Here is a 26,527-nt window from a genome sequence, read left to right as displayed (position 1 = left end):
TCTTCCAAATTGAAATGAACAAACGAAAAAAGTTTTATTTATTGAAATAGAGGGAAAATGAGATTATTTCTTTACAGATTAAAGTAATTTTCACTCTTGGGGTTCTGCAGAATAAATTACTCAATCCTGTGTCATTTTTGTGGGTATTTGAGTATTGACATGTGTTGTCTCAAGCTCTGATTTAGCTGTAAGTTGCAGAAATGTAACAGCAGTGTCATGTAGCTGAAGAAAGGAGGAGGCAGGAAAACAGCCTTGTGCTTGACAACTGTATAAAATGTAATGGTCTGAATGGACTGAAAGCAAGCAAGCAAACAAACTCTCAGAGTGTTTGGCTGAGATTTTACTGTGAAAAATTCAGAGGGGTTTTTATGCCTTACCATTTTTCGGCTTTCTTACAAAAAATGAAGATTCAGAGCACTAAGCTCAGAAGGAATGCAGCTGCTGCTGCTGCTTGGATAACATTACAAATGGCCAAGTGTAAAAGATTATCAAATCTGAATGTTTATACATATGCATTTTTTTATATTAAGCAGCTTCTTGCAGTATCTCTAAAATTGCATGTACAACTGTCCTGTCCTTGTAGTCCCTTTAAATTACTGTTTGTTTCGCAAATTGATGTTGCTATGTTGGCCTACGTTTTCATATCCACTTAATACATCCTGTAATATTTTTTTCTTCTATATTTGCATCATACATATAACACTGGTATTAGTTTGATGTCTTTTCTAGAAAAAAAAACCCAACAGTATTCTACATGACTTTTTCTTTCCTCTCAAGATTAATGATCATATAACGTGTAATTCATTTTAACAGCGGAACTGTCTTCCTCGTAGTTGTTTCAGGGGGATGTGTTAGTAGTGAACTTGGCTCAGTGTAAGAGCCGTAGATGTTCTCTGGTATTTAGATATTTTTGACTGGCAGGAAGCTGAGTATAGACAATTTGCACTATAGATTATAGATAGAAAATATTTGTCTTACTAAAAGGTGGTGTCTTTAGCATTGTGAAAAGTTAGAGTGTATAGTCAGTAGTTAAAGGGAACTTCATGAACTTGTAGGCGAGTTTAGAATTAAGGTCACCATGTATAAGTTTAAATTTAGCATTTCCTAGTGTATGAATATTTAATCAATCTGCTCTAGTATTTCTTTATAATTTTCCTTTTCTATGTCTAGTCTTCATTATTGAAATATTTCTAGATTGAAAAGAAAGATTTTTAAGGAGAAATAAATGTTGACAGTAGAAATAGAAGCACTGTTAACGGACCAAAGTATTTCAGGTAACTACAGGAGATGTCAATATAGTAGTTTGAGATAAACATGTAAGCAGCTAGAGGTAGTGTATCGTCCTCTTTAGACTTAGTTTATAGTAAAAACATGATAGATTATTTCTGTATTATTATGCAACATGCATAAACCTTAAACCAATTAAGAAGTATTTTACCATGCACAAAGAGGATCATTAAATTTATTTGACTAAAAAAAATACTCTGGTTTTCAGTAGTTTCTGGTTGTTAAATGGTTATCTCTGGCATGCTTAGAAAAGTTTTATAAACAAAACTTCTCCTGTTTGAGTGAGTCCAATAATTCAATCTGTGTTGGAATCGGCAATGGTGAGAGACACCTAAGTATTGCTGCCTGTCTGATGAATATTTTCAATAGATATGAAGCAGATAACTATGTGATTTATAATTAATATTTCTTCCTTGAGTCTGTTAGATTGTCAAGGAAAAGGAATTTTGTCTTCATAAGATGAAGATCATGTTCATTGTAAGAAGAGTAATAGTTTGGAGTACTAGGGGCATATTTAACGGAAGAGGGAGAAGATCTCTTTGCAGCTGGATGGGAGGCATTCAAGCTAGCCAGATGGAGGGAGGCAGAGCAAATGTAGGCGCATTCTGGGAGAACTGGTTAGTCTCTGCTGGCTGAGATTTTAGCGGAAGACATATATTTTCCTTGCAGTTCCAAAGGGAAGTTGAGAAGGCTATGAATGGAGTGGGAAGATATAGAAGGGCTTGAAATTTTGAACTATAAGGAGGCTGCAAATGTACAGTCTGCAGTAGTAGTACGTTAGTTTTGTGGACCTAACTTGTCAAAATTCATCAGACAAGTAGGTAAAGGCAGGGGGAAGTCAGTGTTTGCAGGTTGGGATTTATTCTTCTGTTGGATGCGTTCTGATGCCATATAGACAGCTATGTTTGGTTTATTTGTGTTTGGCATATTGCGTGTACCATGTTGTTCTGTATGCAGCCCCTATCCACACTTCACCTTGTACCTTCACTCCATGATACACTGCTTGGGGCTGTGCTTAGAGACTGTTCAGAAGCTAAAATCCAGCCTGTGCCTGTTTGTCAGGCTGCACTTTGTTGGGAGTGCCAACAAAATTGCCTCCTGGCTTTTAGATGGATTCATGGTGGAGCTTGACTTTCAGAGCATTAGAGATTTTCAAAGCCCAGGTGTTTCAGAGATGGCACCTCTCTGCTCCATACCTGCTGCCTGGGAGGATTCTTGAGTTTCCAAGGCGTATCCCAATAGCACCCGCTTCCCAGAGTCTGGTGAGTTCTCTCTTTTCTGTGCTCCACAAAGTTCTCCCCTCATTGGACTGCAGTTCAGGTCAGGATTTGTGTATAATTGAGCTGAGTGGATTAGTTTATGATTGTGTAGGCGGTTGATGTTTAAGTGACTAATGTGATTCTTGCTCGTAGGAAGGCTTGGCGTAGCCACTTCGTTGATCTGAGCAGTACAGAAATGCCAATCTGCAGAGTATGTATAAAACTTTAAAAATGGAAAGAAGGCTAAGAAGCATTGTCAAGAAAATATCTACGTGATATGCTCCACTTCATATTGCTAATTGCTGTCTTTATACCTTCAAGTGGTTTAGTGTCTTGTATTGAAGGTGGACTGCTGCTTCTTCCATGGCTCAGATGAATCAGTGGTTAATGAGGTTGTGCCGGGTGCCGGAGGTCTCTCCAGGGCAGATCTTTAAAGGGAGATGCCTGCTCTGAAGTGTTTGAGAGGTGCATGCAAGTGTTGTAGATTGACTGTTTCAGAGCATGTTAGGAAATTTATCTTGTCACAAAGCCAGGCTTGTAAAATTGCTGTAATAATGACTGAAATTTGTTAACATTTAAAGAAAAGTACTCGTAAGTGTTTAAGGCATTCAGGATAGCATGGGGAGCCAAGTGCCCTGGAGAAAAACAGTGTAAATCTTTTTTTTATCTTTAATATACAAAAGCTTAGGATGGGCTCTGTAGAGCGGGCAAGAGTGACTGTTCCCGCTGAATGCAAGAAAAGCACATGGAAAAAGTCGGATAGAAATTACTGGTGTCATCACTTCAGCATTGACTCTCAGCAGGAGAATGCTACCAGATTTTGCGGTACTTCCTTTCCTAGAATATATTGTAAACAGTTTATGCTTTTAGCCTGATTGAAAAAAAACCCACTGCTGCTGCTTTAGCATTACACTTTTGGCTCTCGTACGGCACACCCACATGGGCCTCAAGTTCATCACAGTCATGTAGTTCAGGCGTTGTCTTTCAGGTGCTGCAGCTGCACTTCTGTAACTGGAGGCAACTCTTCTACCCCATTGTCCTGAATTCTTTTGAATGAATGAGGCCTCTTGCTTCCTTTCTTCTGAAGGCATGAGGGATGTGAGGTGGTAGAAGGGTCCAGTCCACTTTCACTGAATTTTGCTGCTTGGGAGCTGTGGCTGTGTGGGTGATGGAGGGATGATGTCATTCTGCACCTGCCAAATGTGAGCCTCATGTAACCATAATCTTCCTGCATAGCTGTCCACACATGAACACAGCCACTGATTCTGTTTGCCGCTTTTCTTTTTAGGAACAGAGGTTTTGTAGCAAATACTAGTGTTTACTTGCAACAGCAGCTCAAATGAAGATTGAGATTTAAATGTCACTTGGTTTGGGGCATAGCTGTGCCTTCTATAGTGGCAGTTTTTATAAACTTGATGTTTCCTGAATGCTTTTGTGCATATAATCTGTAGAGAACAATATTTTAAGTACTTAAGTTTGTATTTTGAAGGGGGGAAAGATGCTATTTCTATCAGATGATCTTCAATTACCAAGAAGTGCAGTGTATTTTAGACTTGTTATCCAAAATGCATACATCTAAATACATTTAATACTGAGTGCTGAAAAAGTTTATTTTTACACCATGTAATCTGCAGCATCCACAGGGGTGGGTTGTTTGTAAAAAATAAAAGTGACGGTACTGCTTCCAGTTTGTCATGACAGAGTCTTTCCAGAGTAGGTGTCATCCAGCAGCCTTGTTGTTTTGCCCAAGTTGAAAGTTCTTGCCTTGTTTCTTTTGGCCAAAGGGGATTAAAGAAAGCAACTCTTAAAACCTTTTAAAACAATAGGACATGCCCTCTATACAGCTAGTAGAAAGTTATATATCATCCATTCTTCTTGGCCCTGGGCATAGGACACATTTGCTAGGTAGTTCAGAGTCATCTTTCCTTCCATAGCACAATCAGAGCATGGTCAGGCATTCACCTTGCCATCAGCTGCTCCTACAGAGATGTTACCAGCTTTCTGTGGTTGTTCAAACCCCTCTCAACTCTGCCAGCTGGAGGATTCAAGTGAGTGAGGGTCTGTGTTCCTGCTTCATGCTAAATCCATATGGTTACTTGGTATGGATCCCACTGGAATAGGTTAGGGAGAACTGACAGTCTCCTGTGTCAGCGGTACTGCAGGAGCAGAAATACTCAACCGAATAACTCTTCACTCTTCATCTTTTTCACTGTATCCCCCAAGAGGAGGCAATTGAAAATCGCTTCCATTCATGTAGATTGTAGACTTGAATGCTCAACGCTCTGCAGGGTATCTCTGCATTGCCACTAGCAGTTATTCAGAGTAAAATTTTGTGGGCAGAACAGCTTAATCTGAGCTAATGTCTGACTTGGTCCACTTCTCTTTACAGCCCGCTTTAAGATTTTCATGGAAGTTGGCCTCAAAAAGCACAGCATTTGAGTGGCCATATGTTTGGCAAAACATAAATAATTTACAACCATTGTTTTTATTCATTTTTGTAATTCAAGAATTATTTTAAAGAAACAGCCCAAAGGACTTCTGCCAGAATTAATAATCCACATATATCTGGAAATGCCTGTACTTGTGCTCAGATGTCCAGAAAAGTGCATTTAGTTCATTAGTTTCATGATGAACTGTTAACATTTTAGGTTGTTTTATTAGGAGAGAACAAAGAACTCCTGGCTTGTTGAAAATTTGTTGCACAAAAATAAGGATGAAAAGGTTCCAAAAGAGTTGATGTTAAGCATTGCAAACTGGATGAAGTTGCGCAGACTGGAAAGATTTATAAGACATCTGGCAATTAGCTTCCAGCTCCTATGGAGTCCTGCCCTGTGTAAGCTGCTGCTGCTTGCACTGGAGGGGGGAGCAGGAGGGAGACGAAGCGTAACCCTGAAAAGCTAGATCTTTGTGCTGATAAATTATCAGTAGGCTACTGGAGAGTCTCAGGGTGCCCCTTTGGAAAACTGCCTCCTACAAAAAAACCCGCGCCCAGCATCTCTCCCTTTGCAAGGTTGTCTCCTCTGCTGGCATTTGCTTGGTGCAGTGGGGGAGGGGGAACAAGCTATCAAAGAACTGTTAATGACTTTCGGTGCCTGAGCCAATCTGCCAGTCTACCCCACACCAGCTTGCTGCGCTCCCTGGGGACTGCGCGACAGCTGGGAATTGCTGGAGTGCGACCAGCTGAAGTTACCTCCCCCTGCCCGGCCCAAAATGCCGGCGATGCTTGGGACTGCTGTTAGAGCTGGGCACCTGCTGAGTAACCTTCTCCCGGCGGTGTGCTCGGGTGCAAGGGACCCAGAGCCAGGCCACAGGGTTTGAGCCTTTCATTATTATTACCATTATTGTTGTTGTTATTACTATTACTACTGCTGCTACTGTTATTTTCCAGCACAATTTTTAAGATTTCATTAAAGAAGATTTAAACAAGAAAGAAAACTTTCCATTTGGATTTGTGCTCTAAGGTGTCTCTTGGGAGCACCTATCTTTGCCCTGGTTATAGGATAATGTGTGCTTGTGTGGTTTCTGAGGTTCAGGCATCTGAACCTTCAAGCACTGAATGGGAATCGCTGAGACCTGGTGCTTTGGCTGGTCAGAGACTTGGGAAACTGCTTCTGTACCCCATTCTGCCCCTTACCTATACAGTCACTTTTAGCATGTCATTGCCCATCGTGTTCATTATTCTGTCTTGAAAACAGGATATTGATCTTGTCTTAGACATCTGCAGTAAAAATAGTTAAGATAAAAAATGCATATTTACAACTACTAATAATTACTATTATTATTATTATTATTATTCTAAATATTAGTCATCAAAACATAGGTAATCAATCCTAGCAGGCTAACTGCTAGTAAATATGTTTATCCTTTCAGCTCAGAATCTTGTTAAGTACAGTGAGCAGGCAGCCTGTCTTAAGTTAATTTTTCTAGCAGTGCTGTACTTTAAAATGAGGCATTTGCAGTAAAGAAAGAGCTTTATTGAGATTAGTTATCAGAAAGAACATTATTTTCTCTAGATTGCAAATGTAAGCAAATGTGTGCTTAATGGCATTCACTAAATTATAACTGACTGAGAATACGAGGGCAGTAGAGTTATGTATCAATATATAATATTAGGACATGTTGGAAGAGATTATACCTAATTTGTATATAACCTGATGAATTTTGCAACGGTAGTTATTAAGTGTATTCTTTCCACTGATAAATCATGCTTATAGTCTCAAATAAAAACCGTACACAGTCTGAGCCTTTTCTTCTGGAGATTACAGCCACCCTGTGTCCGTATTGTAGCGGTATCTAATTCCTGAACGCAGTGCAACTGGTGTTGCAACCTGATCTACTGGAAAGAAGGATTTGGCACCCAGGAAGGGGTCGGTGCTGCCCACGTGCTTTTGCCTTGCCTGAGGTCTGCATTGCTGTATCCTACTGCAGGCAGTAAACTGCCGCTTTCCTAACAGCTGCCTCGAATCTGGGCTGTGTGGGAAGTTACATTTCTTTTTAATAATAATTCTGAACAGACAGATGTTTAAAAAGGTGGAATGAAGTTGCAGCATACCTTAGTCCACTGGTACCAGTGGTCCAAACCCTACAGCAAAACTCTGTGTGGGTCACAAATTTCTTAGCTCATCCTGAGCAGTGGCAGCTGTCTTAGAGGAGGGTACAAAGCCCTGCTCCCAAGGCCAACACAGACAGCTTCTGCTCCATATGCTACAGCTGTCTCCACAGAGAACGTTCGTTTGGAAGAGTTACTCATTAAATTAACATTGTTAGAGGGAGCAATAGTTGGGCTGGAGCTGGCTTGTCAATAAACAGATTTTACTGAGTGAGACTTGTTTCACTTAGATGTTTATTGACTTTTTTTCCCTTGGAATGATTATTATTTTCACATTTTTCTTCAGTGTAGTACACTTTTGTGGAACAAAATGAACTCATATCAGACATTGATTTCTGTGTATTTGTATGCATGATACTTTCTCCATTCCTTTGAATTACTGTGCTTTTGGAGCTAAAGCTGGTGTTCACAGTTTTGTAATGCTTTTAATACACAAGGGCTTTTTTATATTTATATATACTGTGCGCCAAGTGTTGCTTCAGCTGTCTCCAATTCTACATTATACAAAACAGATTCCTATCCTCAACTACTTTTGTTTTGAAACTCCCCAAATATTCACATTCAACTAGTGAAACATACATTGTTGGGCTAATGTTTTAGCGCTTGAATCAAATCTGCCTCGTGCTCGGTACAGGACAGTTACTGCTCATAACGTTGGGTCACTCTCCAGCTTATGTACTAAATAGAGTGGAATCGTAAAGAGCCAGAGAGAGGATCCTGAGCCTCTGCTTTGATAAATAGGACACTGTGCATCCAGAATTGCACTCGCAGAGTATAATTCCAGCATGTTTTAAGCCAGTTCAGGTTGAGCTGCTGCAGCCCCCAACTTCTGCCTTACTCCCTGCTGCGGCTTCCCGCTCCCATTCTTGTGCTGATGCTGGCATCCACGCTAGTTGCAGCCAGGTGCTGCTTCCAGGAGCCCAGGCAGCCTGACAGCAATCCTTCATTACTTCTCAACCTGCTCAGCACCACAGAGCAATTCAGTATATGTATTCACAAGTACCACTGCAGGTGTCAAGGGACGGGAAGGAGTAAGGGGGGGCACAGGGCTGGTTTTGCTGGGGTTAATCCGTTGTGGGACAGTATTTGTCACCTTGCAGTCAGGTCTGCTGGAATGTGTTATACCCTGGAGGTTTGCTTTATATATTCAGATCGGCAAAACCTTATTTGCAGAATTATTTTGTTAAAAGTGCAAAATTTAAAAAGCTAGTATCAAATAATACATAAAATTTATAAAAATTGTCAACAAAACAACTCCTCCCCTGCGCTGAATGTAAAGCTTGTCATCATTTTGCTTTAAGGAGAGTTTAAAGCCCATAGCCAGAATTATGAAGATCATTTCAGACCATGAATCTTGTGAAAAAAGTGAAAATCTCATTTAATCAGTCCTCAGTGTAGGAAATTTTGTTAACCAGTGTGGGAACCGTACTAAAGACAGGCCTTCTGGATATGCACCATTACACTGAACAGGATTCTTGGGTTTTGGCTAACCAGATTCACACCCCTTCAAAACAGCTAACTTCTTTGAATTCAGATGAAGTAGTTAGTGACAAAAGCCACGTAGTGACCCCAACAATGTTTGGAAAGGAGCCAGACTTGAGAAGTCATCCTTATTGTGTGGGAGGTGGGGAAGGTCTCTGCGTATGAACTAGGAAAGGTCAATTTTATTTTTGAGAAATAGAGCCTTTCCCTAGTTACAGAGATTTCCATCAAAATTTTTTGGCTTCAAGTTATGCATCCGACACGGGGAGCTGTGGCATGGTATTTGCTGGGGTTTTAGGCTGTACAGTTCGATGTGGAAATGGATGGAGGCAAGAGCAAGGAAGTATTTAAAAGTAATAATAGAATTACGTTTGAAAGAAAGCCTATGCTAGAAGGTTAGGAAGACTGATCCAAGAACTGACTTATGTCATCTAAGGGAAAACACTTAAGAGTGCTTGCTGCAGGGCAACATTCAGGAAGTTAGTATGAAACAACTAAAAGTATGAAACTAATATGCATGCATTGAAGACCATTAAATACCTAAGTAGGTGCTTCTTACTCAGAGCGCTAATGTGGTTTAATGGAGGCAGGCTGTCTGACCCACGGTTTGCCTTTTCTCCATCTCTGGGTGGCCAAGCTGTAACTTTGTTGCTGAAGTTGAAAGCTGATTTGGGGGGTGGGGGGTGGGGCAGGCGCAGGGTGGGGAAGGCAGCTTGGAGCTGTATTGCTGTGAAGTGCTGGAAAAGCCAAATCCTGGACATCCCAGAGGAGGAGGTTCTATTGTGGTAGCACCAGGAGTGTTGGGTGTTCATCTTCGATGCACCCACATTTCAGTGGAGGTGGCTTCCCAATAAGTCTGTCTTTCTTGGTCCTTCGTGAAGTATCTGAATAAATGGTATGCACTAAATTGCACTTTCTCTTTTTACGATATTGGAAAGAAGTTTTTCCACAACATTAATACCGTTCACAAGTTTAATCACGGAGCCTGCCTTTAGGCTTGTATTGTCAGACTGTGGTGATTGTCTAATTCCTAATGTGCTTTCTGTCCTGAAAAGCACTGTTCGTAGGTGGAGTTCCTTTCAGATTTTGGTGAAGATGCAATCCTTAAAAAACATAATGTAATCCACAGAGCAGTGGCAGATCTTTTAATACATCAGTCAGTATTGAAATTGCCTGATATTTGGGTATTTTGTGTAGATTCATAGCTGGGGATTTCATTTGAACAACTCTCGTTGACTTGCATGCTCAGTCTGTTGAAGATTGCCCAGATATTGTTCCTAGGCATGAATCTTTATAAGTCTGCTACAGTTTTAAAGCCAGTGGTCTTTTTAGATTATTTATATCCTTCAGTGAAATTAATTGTTTTAACTGTTTTTTCTTCCTTCATCCAAAGTGTGTGCATAGAGGATGTTTGAATTAATAGATTTTCTTTGTTCATGTAAAAGTATAATTGAAAATATTGGTATGAAGTCCTCAACTGGATTTCTCAGAATCACTTGGCTTTTTGATGTGAAGATTTTGCAAGTGGATCACGGAGGGGACTGATGTCTAAAACACGTGGATGCCACAGAACTATTGAATGAGCTACTAATAGTTTAATCTCAGCCCAGCAGGTAAGGTAAGGCCTGGGATTTGAGAGATTTACATTGCAGTCATACTCCACCACACACATTTTCTGGATGACATTAGGCAAACGATCTTGTGTTTGAGTGCCTCCATTTTGTGTCTTTGTAGGCCTTAAACTAAGGCGGCGCGATTTCTCAGGTACCGTGTGATCCTTTCAGTACGGATTGCTGACATCAGTATGGAGGCTATAACATACAGAAGAATAAAATATGTGTGTATGCCAAGTGAGTTTTGTTTTGTTAGGGAGTCGAGAAGGATCCTCTCTCATGGAAGAAAAGCAAAATTTGCCATGTTCGCTAAGTACAGGTTCATCAGTAATTTTGAGTGGAAGGAAACATGAACTGTATACCTGGTAGACAGATTTCTGTGGCAAATTGATTTGGCCTTAGTACAAATTGAGCTTCATACCAACACTAAGAAAATAGCACACATTTTGCCACTAGTACTACTAGTGTTTCAATACTGATGACAGGATGCTAGTCTTTTTTTTTATGGTAAATTATGGCTTTGTTATTATAAGCACATGGTGATGTAGCAAGAAATGTTTCCCTTTACTGACTGTCCCGCTCTGTGTTTTATAGGGAGCATGGATAATTTCTGCAGGGTAGGCATGTGACAGGGACTTCTATGCAGATTTCAATATTAAAAATAGACGAAATGTTCATCACAAACTTTCTTCATGCCTGTGAGTCCTGTGATTTCTCTGTTTTTAAAACCAACTCATGTTTGGTAAACATTTTATGTATTGCCTGAGTAGTATATATTTACAACTCCTCTGTCAAAAGCGTAGAAAGAAACAATCTGATATGTTTTGTTACTTGGTTTAAATTCAGTATTTCTGTTGTGGTTTAGCAAGCTACATTCTGGGAATAATTATTTTTCAAAAGAAAAATGACAGGAATTCTGTCTCCATAATTGGCTATGATTGTTCTGGAAGACAGAGAGAACCTAAGCAGACTTGTAGCAGCAGCAAGAAAGGTCCTAGGAACTAGTAGGAATACAAAGAGGAAAGTAAAGTTGAGTGATTGTAGCAATGAACTAATTTAATGGGGCTTTTGGCAGTGGAAAAACTGTCAGCTTCCCGAAATATATTACTTGGGTTATCTACATAGTACAGCTTTGATGGAATTATCAAATGATTTGTTACTCAGCTTCCTTTAGTAACAACAGTGTGTATTCTTCTACCGATAGCAAATTTAGCACTGGAGGTTTTGTCTAAAACACTGTAATATTGCATCTTTCTCTTTAGGGTGATTAATAGCAGATCTGCACTTGGTTAGGTTCCCCTGATGGTACAATTTGACATGAGCCAAATACAGCCACATGATTATATTTCTAAGCTGGACCGTGCAATCTGAAGTTTATGTCCCCTTTATGCTGGCTGCAAGAGGGCAACTGATACCTGATTAATCATAAATCCTGGTGTTACAAAGCTAATCCGTTGACATTTTCAGAATGTGTACGGTTTGGCCAGGTTACTTTATGTTGGACCAGCACTTTGCTTTGAGTAGCCACGCTGCTTTTGATCTGGTAGGCAGAGCGCTCAAGTTGAATTTACTGTTGCATCAAACCATGGCTTCAGGCACAAGTCCTGCACTACTTTACAACCAGCTGAATTAGCAGGGGATCCACGAGTTAAAAATAGGCTCTATTTTTTTTTTTTTTCAGCAGCAATTTCTAGATTTCAGTCTTAAGGGCATGATAGACTTTAAGGAAGTGACAGAAGCAAAGGTTTGTACAGTGCACTAGAGTCTGCGTATCCTCAGTTACACAGAGCCTCTATGCATCTGCTAGAAGCAGTAAATAACCTTTTTCAGCAAACAGACATAGCAGATAGTTCAGTGGCAAGTAAAATTAGAACAGTTTTAGCTATATAAAGAACACAATAGACTGAAACTTTTCTTTGTGGGAAATTGCACATAACCTGGAAACCTTAATAATACGAAGTACCTTATCAAAAAGCATTTTCGATATGGATTTGATATATTGCTGTAGTAAACCCACATGTGTCTAACCCTAGAAAAATGCTGTAATACAAAAATTAGGGCTATACTTAAGGCTCTTGCTACACTTTCTGTGTATAGAGGATGTACTACCCAAATTCTGTCAGTGGAGGTGCTTAGGGCGCTGGTGCTGACAATATCAACCCTGAGAATGAGTACTGCAGAAAGCCATGTAAACGAGGCATTGAAAGAAAATGGAAGCTGCTGTCAATGCTTGGCAGTTTTTAAAGGTCACAGGGCTGAAAGCCACAAACGTATGTCTTTTAATTAATGTTAATTTCCTTTCCTTGTACTCTGTAACCAAAAATAAAAGAGCACCTCCATGACAGGGAAAAGAGGATTAAGAAAAAAGGTAATGGATAAATTTGCTTCAAAATGTTGAAAATATCAAAGCAGGAAAATAATCTGAGCATCTTTCCATTCCTATGTTTAACATTAAAATACAACTACTGATAAGTGATTTGGGCTCTCTCCAGGCTTCACAGAGTAATACTGAACTAACTTGGAGACAGCTTGCACCAGACAGAGATCTTTTGGTTCCTTGTGGGATTTTTTTTGTGGTTTGGTTTTTGATTATTTTTTTTAATTACGAGCAGCATGGCAGTGGGTATCTATAGGTAGATAAAAAGCCAGTGTGCTACAAGATAGCATGTGGATACAAAGCTACACAACCCTTTCTTAGTGCATGTAGGGTGAGGAATATTTGCTTAAGTACTGAGCTTAGAGGCTTGAGCTAGGAGCCAAGCTCTCCATGCAGTCAGTGAAAAGTAGGTGCCACCAGAGGGAGATGGAGTACCTTGGTATTAGGGAGTATTTAGATGCTTCTTGTGCTTTAGAGGGTCACTGGTCTCTCTACCCGGATTGTCTGGGAATATTGGCATCTGCACTAGGTACGCTATATGGTAGATATGATCTCCGCCTCTGCAATAACCTGGAGTTACGTGAGGCTGGGGCTTTCTTCTTCCACTGCAGAGGAGTTCATCAAGCTCGGAAGCTTAGATGGTGAGGCAGGCAGACTCGGTACAGATGGGATCTGTATTTGCCTGACTTGTATATGCTAGTAGGATCTGTTACAGCCCCATTACCCTCTAGCGGCACGGTACTGAACTAGAACATCATCCAACAGCTTTAGCTGAGACATTGCTGTCCAAAACAGCGCCTTTCATGCTGGTAACATGCTGAGTGCCTTACAGCAGGATTTGTAAAACTCAGTTTCTGAAGCTGTGTTGTGGCTTTTGCAAAACTCACTATGTAGCTTTGTGAAGTGGACTTTTCAAGCATGAGGTTGTGGAACATACTTGAGGGCATTCATTCTTCCTTTCTTTAGTACCTTCACTTGAATTAAGAAAAATAAAAAAAGATACCTTGCTCCTCTCATAAAACACTGTCTTCACTTACATTGCTGTATAAGTATTGTAATTATACCATTGTGACAGAGTTACGGTGGTTGAGCAGTCTGCGAAGAAGAGCTTTAGGAGTTTTACTTTTGCTGAATCTCATTTGGGAGGGGGCTCATTCCTTACGTAACTCTCACTCCAGGTACCCCATTTGGCTCGTTAGCTGCTGCCTTTGTGATGCCTGCCTGGGTGTCAGACCTTGAGGGTGGGGCCCTTGAGAGGAGAATGCAGGAAAATATTCCACCACTTAAGTCACGCTATGTAGGCACCCCGATGGGCATCTTGGGATATAGGCCAGTGTTTACCTTTGGGTTTATGGCACCAATGACATTTCTCATAAGACTGTTTTAGAGTCTGACAATCTTCACTGTCAACAAGCTTCCTAAAAAACAGATTTTTTTTAAATCCCCCCAGCTATACCCTATTACAGCCCCAAATTGTTTCTCATAACAAAGCATAACACAGAGTTAACATCAAATCTAGCTAAATTACATTTTCCTTCAACATTTTTCTTAATTATCACAGTCTCAGTACTATGAAGTTGCATTCTGTCACCAAATTTAGAGCCCTGTGTTTCAGAGGAGTGCTGTTGAGAGAAGCACATCTAGCAAGTGCAGAAGGCAGCATGCTACTAGCATCATGTAGACTGGAAATTTCTTGTCCTAGTTTCTCATCCTGCAGCTAGTTCTATATGGGCAGCTTTAATGCATTTTTATTTAGTGAATTGTAACAAATGCTGAATTCTGATTTCTGTAACCATTGCATCAGGAGTCTAACAGACTTCTTGCTGATATGAATGCTGCTACATCCATGTGAATGCTCATATCGCTGTGCTGGAAAAGTTGTTCTTCATCTTTGTGAAACCTGAGAGCCAAGGTTTAGCAGACTTAGGTTTAAAGGACCTGGTGTGAGCTTATGGGCCTCTAGAGTCTCTTCTCAAATTCACCATCTGAAGTCACACTTGTGAATTAAATCTGTTCAGCAGACTATCTTAGATAGAGCATGGTTATAAGTCCTTTGACTTACCTGGATCAGGTGTGTATCCCTTCGTGAAGTAGCATAATGAATATTTACTTAGGAAGCAGATGTAGCCAGGTAACTAGTCTGTCAATTTATCTAATTTATTAAGAAAAAATAATCATGCTTTTATGTATGAAGTAAAACCCCCTTAATTTTGCAAAGAATGTTTTGTCATTTCAATTAATTTGCTTTGTTATTTTGTCTAAGATTTTTTTTTTAGCCCATATTTAAAAAAAATAATGGAGCAGTTCTTTTATTGAGAATATACTGTTGGTGCCTTTACTGAATTTGTGGTGTTCTGTAAACTAATTTAGGAGGGCAGCAGGCTGGTAGCAATGAACTGCACATGTATGCTGTGTGGCTAAAACACTGAAGTTGTCATCAGGTCCATTACTCCATCAAGATTTTGTGTTTTAAAGGACAGAATAATGGAGGATTTTGTGTCCATATGGATTCCATGGTAGGAAGTCAGAAGGAGCTGGGTCTTTCAGTGATGCAAAATGGAAAGGGAAGAAGACCATGGAAATTCCCCATTGTAGCACTCTGCCTGGGGTATTCTGTCTAGTGTGGCAGACCGTGAGAAAGATTCCTAGGCCGTTACTCAACACAGCTCTCAGGGTTTAAGGTAAGATGCTTGAAGCCCATGCTTGCAATAAGCAAGTGAGTCTCTTGAATAGCAGGAGAACTTACAGGAATAAAGAGTTCTAGTAGAGCCCCTAGAAGCACCTCCCACGCCAGCCTTTTTAGTGCCCAACAGCAGAAGAGTATTTCTTCTGGGTGTATCAGTGAAATAGAACATTGCAGACAGAGCAAAGCTTCCTTATTCCCAGTTTTCAGCCTGGGTTTTCTGCTGTCCTCTGCAGGAACAGAGAAGTTAGATTTGCACTAGGGAGTGGCAGTTCCCTGCTTGGGGCTTTCTGCAGCACTGAGGGATGCTCTGCAGTGACTCCAGGGGGGCTCGGGCAGTCACTTCCAGCTGGGTAGCAACTGAAGTGTTGCCTGAGGCAGGACTGCACATTCTGCTCTCCTCTGCAGCTGCTCAAGTGGGTGTGACCCCACTGCCCTGTCCTTGTGGAAATCATTGCAGAGGCCGAGACTGACCTGAGTAGGTCTGGTATATTTTGCTGAGCCTTGGAGAGTGTGGATTTGTTTACTTCCAAAAAGGATTACCTTGGTATGTATACAAAAGCCAAAGTGGGGTATAGCTGGCTGAGGATGATCCCCAATGGAAATATGCAGGTGGTAGAAGCCAAGTGTAGTGTCTTGTACCTGCTCATGCATCTCCTGTCTCCTCACACCAATAACGTAGTAATTGTGGGAGATTTCATGTTGCTAATGAAGCAGGGGTATCTTTTACACCACTGGAAGTGAGACACCACTTCAGCTGTTTCACAAATCTCCATCAGGTGTAATGAAATTGTTCAATTTAACAAATTTGTCCTTTATCTGAGTGTAATTATCATTACAGCTTTGTGTTACTTTTGACATTGCAGCAATCTTTTCTCAGGAGTAGGAAGGAGTTCAAACAGCATTTTCTTTCTCTTACAAGGTTAGGAATTCCCTTCTCACATTATAGCCCAGTCCTTTTATATATTGCTAGTGGTAGCATAGAAGAGAATAGCAGACAGGCATAGAGTTACTGCACTTAGCTTCTGGCTACTAGCTGATAGATGCCCTTGCTCTGACTTGGTGAGTGATTACCAGATAGTTTGGCACCGGACTAGTGCCACGTTTAATTGTGACTGATTCATTGGTCTGAAATATGTCACTAATTTAATGTAGCTGTTTCATTAATCTGATTGAATTGCATCCAGCTGTTAGGGGTGTATGGAAGAAAGGTACCTGACACATGAGGCAAGAGCACTAACCTCTGCATTAAACTGTAAAACAGTCATTAGGACATCTAATGCTGAAATGGAATTGCTCCATAGAAATTTGGTTTCCAAGCACAATACTAATTAGCTGTAAGCTTGATGAATGTCAAGAATTAATTAAAACTTTTCAGTGGCCTGCGTGGGTTTTAAATATTGTCATTATTGCCCCAATATTTTCAGTTCTTACACTAATTGCTTTTTAGAGAGCATGAATAGAATTATCTTCTGAAGTGACTGAGGGTATGAACAGGTCATTGAAAATGGACCTCCTTGCCTCTGGATTTCCCCTTATTTCCCTGAAATTTTTCCACTGTTTTTCTTCCACTTTTGTGCATGCATTGCAAAGAGAAAGGTAAAATCAGTGATTTTAGACGCAAACTTTATTTTGACAGCACTTCTTGTTTTTCTTCCCTAGCTGTACTGTGGAGACCAGCACACTGTTCTTACCTACTTTCATTTTGGCAACAGGAAGATAGCTACAACTCCATCAAATATGTTCTTGTTTTTAATTAAATACAATGTTAGCCAAAATCCATGATTATTTTGTCCTGTTTAATGAAAGGCCTGCAACAGTTTAAACATTTGGTACATGAAACGTCCTCAAGATAAAAAACATGTTGGAAAGTAATGAATTGAAAGGGAATTCATAATCAAAATCAGCTTTTGGTTGTTTCTCAAATATGATCTTAATGTAAAAATAGCTGAATTTTTGGTGTAGGAATTGCAGATGCATAGTGCAGACTGCTCATGTTCCTTCTCTGTGGTGAGTGTCTCCACATGTGGCTGCATGGTAAGGATGAATGTCCAACATGCCATGTTACAGACTGTGGACAAATGTATGACAAAGACATGAGGTGACATGACATAGGAAGAGCCTTAACACTTGGAGGGCTTGTAGGGAGGCTCCTCTGAGTGTCGAGCAATGCCAGAAACCACAGACTCCCAGGCTACAGATGGTGCCATGCCCTGTTGCTTGCTTCATGTGCAATCACATATGATGACAGTCCTCAGCGCCGGTTCCTAGGGATGAGGGCGCTTCCCCATGTATCTGCGAGATGTAGGTGGTGCCTGGGAGGCTGCCGAGGTGGGGAGAACTGAAAGGATCTTTTACAGTGCCACAGTATTGGCTTGTCTCACCTTGAATACTGTATTCAGTTTTGGCCCCTCACTTCAAGAAGGACGCAGAGGTGCTGGAGCGTGTCCAGAGAAGGGCAATGTCGATGGTGAAGGGTCTAGAGAACGAGTCTTATGAGGAGCAGCTGAGGGAACTGGAGTGGTTTAGTCTGGAGAAAAGGGAAAGCTCGGAGGGGGATCTTACTGCTCTCTACAACTGCCTGCAAGGAGGCTGTAGGCAGGTGGGGGTCAGTCTCTCCTCCCAGATAGCAAGTGACAGAACAAGAGGAAATGGCCTCAAGTTACGCCAGGGGAGGTTTAGATTGGATGTTAGGAAAATTTCTTCACTGAAAGGGTGTTGAACCTCTGGAACAGGCTGCCCAGGGAGGTGGTAGAGTCACCATCTGTGGAGGTGTTTTAAAAAATGTGTGGATGTGGTGCCTGGGGACATGGTTTAGTGATGGACTTGGCAGTCCTGGGTTATCGATTGGACTTGATGATCTCAAAGGTCTTTTCCAACCTAAATGATTCTCTGAGTCTGTGATTTGATGTGATGAATCCACTATACCTGCGTGAGCTCAGTGGAGGTGTTTTCCATAGCAGTCGGTTTTGATCTGGGCAGCTCAGATTCAGGACCTTTTGTGGAAGGTTAGGTTCATGAGACTTGCTTACAGAAATAAGATGGTGCTTTGATTTTTTTGTGAGGAGGTTAGATGGTTACTGCTTGATAATAGCATTAATTGTGATAGCTCAGAGGTCAAGAAAATGCTTGTTCATTATCCTTTCTTTAAAGCTTTACTTTAATAATTAATGATGCAATAACCCCTTCCCCTAGTGAGAAATACATTCAGTATCATACTTCTTAAAATAAACTATTTTGGCTAGTAGTCTCAATGGTGATTTTCTGAAGGCATAACACAAGTATATCCTGAAGGAAACAGTTATTTGGATTGACAGTGCTGTAAGAAGCTCAATTCCAGGTTACTTGATTCTGTCTCTTCCATCCCGTTTTCCTGCCCAAGGTCTAACATTTCGCTTTACCCTATGAAGCAAGTGGCAATGGATATGTATCAATATATGTGTAGGTCATGTTTTTTATGACAGTATGATTCATCTAATGCCTGGAGGAGATGAATGCGGTCGAAATATTCAACTGTTTTTGTGTATGGTTGTGATGTCATCGGAAGGGCATGATGTAGAAGCTCAGAGCAACCCCATACTCGAGAAAGCAGATCTGGGGGTATGTTTCATACAGTGACAGTTCAGCAGTTCATTGTCAGGCTGTTTCACTGCTGTATCTCCAATGGGAGAGCGGAGTGCCCAGCTTTCGTGCCAGTTTAAAACACTCAGTGCCCTGAAACCAGTTGGAAATTAGGCAGATGTTAAAGATAGGCAAGTGGTTTGTGTTAAACAAAATGAATGTAGAAGGAAATCCATAAAACACCTCTCTCAAAGGTAACACCTGACTCTTTCTCTCTCTCTCTTTTTGCACAGTGCTGGTCCTAAAGGGGATAACATTTACGAATGGAGATCTACTATACTTGGACCTCCAGGTTCTGTATATGAAGGAGGTGTTTTTTTCCTGGATATCACGTTTTCATCTGACTATCCATTCAAGCCACCAAAGGTAAGGGTAAGGTTTTTATTGTGTTTGTCATTTTTCCACATGTGAGAAAAATGTAACTTGCAAGGAGTGAGTGCTTATTCCTTTCTGAATATCAGATCTGTTTATGTCTCTTGAAAACGACAAGATCCAAACTCTTGGCTGGCAGTTTGAGAAAAATCCTGTGTCTAATTTATATCCTGATTACCACAGTAAATACTGATTTCCAAGCTTTACCAAGTGATAAATGAGATGATAATTCTGATCAATAGTTAAGATTCAAGAATTTTTAATTTCAATAGAAGACAGTGCAAGACCTACTTATGCTTCTCATTCCAGCTACTAAAATATATTTATAATAAACTTTTTCTGTTATGAATCAGATTCTATATTATTTATTTTCACATGGTTTTTAGCAAAATAACAGAAAGCTAAAGTAAATTTAGATAGACAACTGGAGTATTATATTGTGACTTCAAATTGGGTAATACTGTGATGATTTCTGTTATTGTAAATTGTCAATCTGTCTACTACTGGTAAGATAAACAACCTTCTTTGATAATATTTGTAAGCAGAAGTTCTTATTATTAAATGAAACTAACCTTAACTTAAACTAAAATTTAATTTCCTTGTTTGGAAATAGTATGGACATGTAAGAAATTACAATTTCTAACCGATATCAAAGAAGTTAAAGCTTGTTCCTTTCTCCCCTCCCTTAAGGCCAAATTACAACTGTTGACCAAGTCACCAGAAAGGACGCTGCTGACATTTGCAAAGACCGATACTTTCTGTTTCTACAACTTACGGCTCTTGTGGCTATAATGTTGTTACCATAAATCAGACACGTTTTTCAATTCCCAGAAGGATTACAGCATAAAGTGTAATAAACTCTCTATGTATTTCACGCTTCTCTGAAACCCACAAAATTTAATACTCTCTGAGTTAAGATTGTTAAAATGAAGTGCTACAGAGTTTTAGACCAATTCCTCCTGAAAATCTTGTAGAATTTTTTTAGAGCATGATCATTTTTGAATTTTCAGTAGTTTCAGAAAACATCTTGGATTTTTTCCCCTGCTTCAGTAAGAAAAAGAAAAATTTCCTCATCTCCTTGTCTTTATATAATTAAAGCACTTAGAAATGTCTCTAACCTCTTATTTGTGCAGAATAATGCTTACATGCTCTACTGATACTACTCTGAAATAATTTAAAAACAAGGTTGGTGTTAGTGTCATAGCACTGTTTTGGCTGTATATTATGTCCTGCCTAATGAAGGGTAAGGCAAAGATTTCATTGTTAATTTTAACAAGAATAATACAATACTCTGATTTCAAATATTGATTTTCACAGTCTGTATTTAGGCTTTCGAAATAAAGGAGAAGATCAACTAGTATTGCACATGCAGCCAAATTCTGTCTACTTCTTCACCTTCAGAAATGGTAGTAAAGTTACATTTGTCATTAGATCGTTCTTGACATGCTTGGTATGTTCATTAAATAGCACATAGCATTACAAGGTAGGTCCTAATTTTTGTGGGTAACAGATAGAGGGCCTCTGTGAAAGCAGTTTGTGTACCAAGGATCTCCATGGTAGGTTTCTTACAGGTAGCCATGGCTACAGTAAATACACACTTTTCTGTGAAATAATTGTGTTTCAGAAAATGAGCAGAGGAGCTGCCTCCACAGAAGCTCTGCAGAACCGGGAGCACCCCAGACACTGCTGCTGCTTAGTCAAGGGGCAGCATTGCTGGGCAACACTGAATGACCTTTCTGTCTCTTATGCTGTGATTCCAGGTTACTTTCCGTACCAGAATTTATCACTGCAACATCAACAGTCAGGGAGTCATCTGTCTGGATATCCTGAAAGACAACTGGAGCCCTGCTTTGACTATTTCAAAGGTTCTGCTGTCTATTTGTTCTCTTCTGACAGACTGCAACCCAGGTAAGGAGCTGATTGTTTTCTGAGCATCCACTGTTAGTCGTGTGACTTAGTTGCCATGGAATGTAATTGTATATTTGATTCTATGCAGATTAAATAAAAGTTACTGTTTTTTTAAATTTGGTATGAAACACGCCTGCTTGGGTGCAGTCCCCCAGTTAATGGCACTTTTCACTCCTGTGGCACAACAGAAAGCAAATAGCATTAAGTCCATTTTTCCCCCAAGATATGATGGAAAAAATAAGCTGATATTATTGAAGGTCTGTATTGCAGGAGCTCCAGCTAATGAGCGGTCAATCTAGGAAAGCAGCAAAGTTCTTTTGAGTTATAAACTCACAAATCCTGCAGATCGGAAGGGGCCGCAGGAAGTCCCTTCTCTATAGGCAGCAATTTAAACATTTAATCTTGCAGATGTGGGTGGGACAGTGTTCGGAGAGATTTTTCCATTTTTCTGAGTTTCTTGTTCCTGTTGGAAGGGGAGGAACTCCACTGGAAGCAGCAGTTTTTCCACAACAACTGTGTGACTAGTGTCGTTAGGAAATGAATGCTAGTTGCCTGCGGGTGGTCAGGGCAGGAACTGAGCAGTAGTGATAAGATAACCGTTCATTTATGAAATACTGGTAATGATCAGGGAGAAATGGATTAGCCGCTACGATGTAAAAGTTTGGTGACTCTTGAGGCAGACTGAATCCCCTCGGTGTATGTCCTACAGTCCTGATACTCTAATGTACATGAGTCTTGTCCAGCACTGCGACAGGGGTGTGCCAGATGGCGCTCACTGAGCATCCCCTGCGCCCAGCGGCCCTTCCAAAGGGGTGCAAGCAGGGCACCTGGCTGGTGCAAGATTTGTTAATATGCATATGACCATGACAGATTTTTCCATTTCTCTTTTTCTGTTCATTGTGCCTTGTGTACTTTCTCTTGGAAAGTCTTGTATAAGAGCCCCACTATACCTCACAGCATTTTCTGGCCTAACAAAGACTGTTTTGAAATAGGTCCCGCGTTTTAAATCATGTGTGTGTTTTGGTTTGGTTTGGTTTTATTCTGGTATGGCATCTAATGCATCTTCTCCTGCCTTTTGCAGCTGACCCTCTGGTTGGAAGCATAGCCACTCAGTACCTGACCAACAGAGCAGAACATGACAGGATAGCCAGACAGTGGACCAAGAGATATGCAACATAAATGACAAACTACTTGTGCAGTGTGAAGGTGCAGAAGGCAACTTTGCAGTGTGCAACAAATCTTTATAGCCTTTACAATACGGACTTCTGTGTATATGTTATACTGATTCTACTCTGCTTTTATCCTTTTGAAGACTGGGATACTGCCCCCCAAAAAGGTAAATGCTATCAAGAGTAGAAATTTGTAGCTGTAGATTAGTTATGTTTAAAATGCCTACTTGCAAGTCTTGCTTCTTTGGGATATCAAAATGTATTTTGTGATGTACTAAGGATACTGTTCCTGAAGTCAACCAAATATTATAGTGCATTTTAGCCTAATTCATTATCTGTATGAAGTTATTAAAGGTAGCTGTAGATTACTAGGAATTATGTCATTTGTATTAAACCCAGATCTATTTCCAATATGTGGTACATGCTGTTGTGAAAACTGTTTTAACTTTTACCTTTGTCAGTTTGTAATGAAAGGATTTCCTTTTTCCCTTTGTAGCTCAGAGAGCACCCAGTGTATCATCTCAAACACAATAAACATGTTCCCCAAGGAGTAGTTTCTTTGTTTTCCTATTTTAAATTAATATTTGAATAAATTTAATTATAGTAACAAGGCAGGGCCAATGTATCACAGATCCCTGTGGATAACCTTTAAATTAATATACATAAGCAAAGGCTTGCTATTAAATGTTTAATGCACACCTGTGGATTGTTTAAGTTTTCCCTGTTTTGTTTTTAACAGAACAAATGTCATTTCTACAGTTTCCTTAAATTTAATACTGTTCGGCTCTTTCTCAAGTTGGAATGAGAGCATTGCACATGCTTACTCCAGAAGTTAATGTAGCTGGTTGCTTCAGGGCTGGTCCTGCTCTCATAACAGACTGCCTGAATCTTGCTACAAAAATTTTTTTTGCAGGACAAGGGCCAAGTTAGAGATAGTCTGGTGCTTTTGTTTCTAAGTAAAGCAAGTCGGACTTGCTGATCTAGAGAACTACAGTTATCCATTGAAAATGGTCTTCCAAAGCATGATTGAACACTGTATCATCTGTCCAGAAAAGAGAGGAGTAGAATAAATCTAATCAGATTTTTATGACATAAAAACAGTTGTGGGGGAAATGAACCTTTGTTAGTGAATAATAAATCTGTAAAACTTTTAGACTATGTTTCCCCCCCTTCACTTTCTGGCTTGGAAATTTTGTAACATCTGTAAGTAACAAAGATACAGCTTTATAGTACATACAGTTTAAAAAGTAGAGTCACTAATAGTTTTATAATTTAAGCTTTTATAGGTTGCCAGTCACAATATTGATTATAAAAAAAAAGACTTGAACCCTTTAAATGATTTTTAAAAATACACTTAATTTTAAACTTTACAGTCCCCCTTACTACCTGGTGTTTTTGGAGATAATGTAGCACTTCCATCAGTAAGATGCTCATTTAATATATGAAAACTGAATGTTGTTTAAATATTAAAGCAATAGAAAAAATGTTAAAGATTTAGATCTAAAGTTAGCCATCACTATATAGGTCCCTGTTTTTTGTATCACATAACCTTTGACCATGAATTGTCCACCCTACTTTAAATATTTCTACAGATTCCTGAAGGTGGCTTGAAGAACTGTGTATCCCAAATATCTTAACCTAGAAGCCAGTCTCTCTTGGTAGCTACAAGATAGCTTTAGAGTTCAGGTTATAAAGTGCAAAAGGGAATGAGAAACAGGGGATCTGGCAGATGAATATGCCTAAGTCAGGTAACAAATGCCAGGAGATGAAGTGCTGGAAATCACTGCTGAAGGTGACCAGAGTTTCTCATTATGTCATTGGACGTGTGAGAAATAGCACAGATTGGCAAAGAAACAAGGGGCTATCACGTCTGGGCTGGACACCTAAAGTCTGCTCACTGATGACCATTAGTGCACTCGTGGTGACACGGTGCTCGTACACCACTCCAGTGACTTTCCAGTGAAGAGCAAACTATGTATTTCACACATTAACTGTGTTGCCTACAGAATTTACAGATATTTATCATAAAATATTATGGTATAAAAATACAGGTTTTAATCCTAATTTTAATGTATTTTTGTTTTGTATTGTACCTACAACTTCAGATACCTAGGTGTACAAGTGGGATGCCTTGTTAGTGTTGCCCCATCTTGCCTTCCTTGCAATTGGATCCTTTACACTGAATTCCCATCTTTTTTTTTTTTTTTTTTTTTTTGGTCGGTTTGTCATGATTCTGTTCTTTTTTAATGTAGTTTCTTTGTGTGTAAATTTTATATTTACTGAAGTAAAGGTTGTTTTTGTGTAAACATTTAAACTTTAAAAAAAAAAAGAAAAGAAGCTAATTTTGTTTCTCAAGTTCTCTCTGCTAAACCATGCAGTAGAAAGAAATTTGTATTGTTAAATAAATCAATTAGTTGTTAAATGAGAATGTGTGTCTGTTTTCATGGGGAGGGGAGAAATCTGTGCTGGAAATACATGCAAAATACCAGTTGCAATGAGCATCTGGTGTTTTCAAACTATTTCCTTCCTGGCTGTGCTGGGGTGAATACTGGACACTATCAAAGCACAGCACTGATCCTATTTTACAGTTTTAATTTTCAGTTCCATCTTCTTATCACCAATCACTGGGCTCTGTATTTGGGAAAAAGTGAATTGAAATAACATTTATGTGAAAAGATGATCTAAAGATACCTCTTATTCCCTCTTCCTCTCTATTTCGGATGGGCTTTTCTTGTTCTGTGGGATCTGAGTGGGGAACACATGCAGCTGGCTGGGAAGGTGCCTGAGCCAGGCTGCCTGATCTCTGGACACAGGGAGCACTCACGTGGGAACCAGCTGTGACACTGCTGAGGAACAGAGAGGGCCAAACCAAATGAGCAAACACGGTCACATCTCTGCTTTTCAGCTGAGGTCGTTGTCTATATTCAGAGCAAACGCTTTGTCATATCAAATGAAAAGGGGGGGATGAATATAAATGTATTAAATAAAATATATTAATTACAATGGAAAGGTAAATATGTAAGCCTTGTTATTTCTTTACTAACATGTTCTTGGTGAGCTGCCTTACGTTCTGTGATGTCTTAGCGATGTGTGGGTGCCTTATGTGGAGACAGTCTCACTGGTCAGTGTTGACTAGTGATCATTTTAAGTCTATAGCCTGGAAGGGAAGAGATTCCTATGGGGCTACAGAGCAAGACTGGGGGACAGCCCGGTAAGGAAAGCAGGAACTGAACCAGGGCTCTTTTGTGCTCTGCTCCCTCCCTGCCTCTTGGTGGGGAAACTGCTACGCTTGGCTGCACGCCGGTTCCTGTTGTGTACCAGCTTATCTGTGGCCATGAGTACTGCAGAAAGTGAAACCAAGCCTCTCCCTTCCTTTACTTTCATGTGTGGGAACCAGATCTGTGGCCTCACAGCAGTGTCCCCAGTTGCCTGCACCGCCATGGGAAAGCTGCAAGGCTTGGGCCACGGGGCTTCACACCAGCTGGGGCAGCCCCAGCTGCCCCTTTGCCACTGCTGCCACAGCTTCCCCATGGCCCTGCCTGGGTCACCACAGCGCTGTAGGGGAGGAAGCTGGAGACCACAGCAGCTTCTATATTGATCTTACTCTTCTGCCACTGGAGTCTCATCTGCATGGGTGCAGCCAGCAAAGGGAGGACTCCGGACTCCAGTCTGAAGAGTGAATTTCGTCTTTCCTGCATTTTCTTCAGCAAAACTCAGCATCAGATATTTGTGTGAAAGAAGGAAGGCCTGTGCAGGCATTCTGAACTAAAACATCTTCAAAGGACGGTGACAGTAGTGTGACTAAAATGAGATTTGTTTCAGCCATAAACCACCATTGTATTTCTGCAGCCCGTGCTATAGTCAGGGAAATAGATGCGTTTGAGAATTCAGCGCTGCTTTGTGTGCAGTATCCCTTCAGCCTTTTCATGGTGTCACCGCTTGCGTTTGTACCGCATGGTAACTTTCAAGGCTGAGCCACTACTCCCTTTCACTCACTAACCACCTCAGCTGAAAGCGGCTGGAGAGGATCCCAAGACAACAGGAGAGATCGTGTAATAGAGCACGTGTTTTAAAGGGAGAAGTGAGACAACAGGACGGCTGCTTGTACTGCTGCCTGACCTTGCTGATGTCAATGATAATTAGACAC

General features: G+C 40.3%; 1 protein-coding gene across 2 annotated transcripts in view; it reads left to right on the top strand.

The window, feature by feature from the left end:
• Nucleotides 1-22,930, top strand: part of UBE2E3 (ubiquitin conjugating enzyme E2 E3) — a 57,720-nt gene extending 34,790 nt beyond the window's left edge. Inside the window, exons 4-6 of one of the 2 annotated variants that reach the window (XM_080400316.1) lie at nt 19,165-19,297; nt 21,064-21,211; nt 22,293-22,930. In XM_080400316.1, coding sequence (XP_080256442.1) covers nt 19,165-19,297; nt 21,064-21,211; nt 22,293-22,390 — 379 coding nt within the window. In that variant the 3' untranslated portion in view covers nt 22,391-22,930. Of the gene's footprint in view, nt 1-19,164; nt 19,298-21,063; nt 21,212-22,292 lie in introns of those variants that run through there. The other variant, XR_013930172.1, reaches the window with a different exon arrangement.
• Nucleotides 22,931-26,527: the final 3,597 nt, after the last annotated feature.

This window comes from Falco punctatus (assembly GCF_963210335.1).
Source record: "Falco punctatus genome assembly, chromosome: 8".
Classification (NCBI taxonomy): domain Eukaryota; kingdom Metazoa; phylum Chordata; class Aves; order Falconiformes; family Falconidae; genus Falco; species Falco punctatus.
Note: the sequence above shows the minus strand (reverse complement) of the source record. Positions and strands in the feature narration are given on the sequence as shown.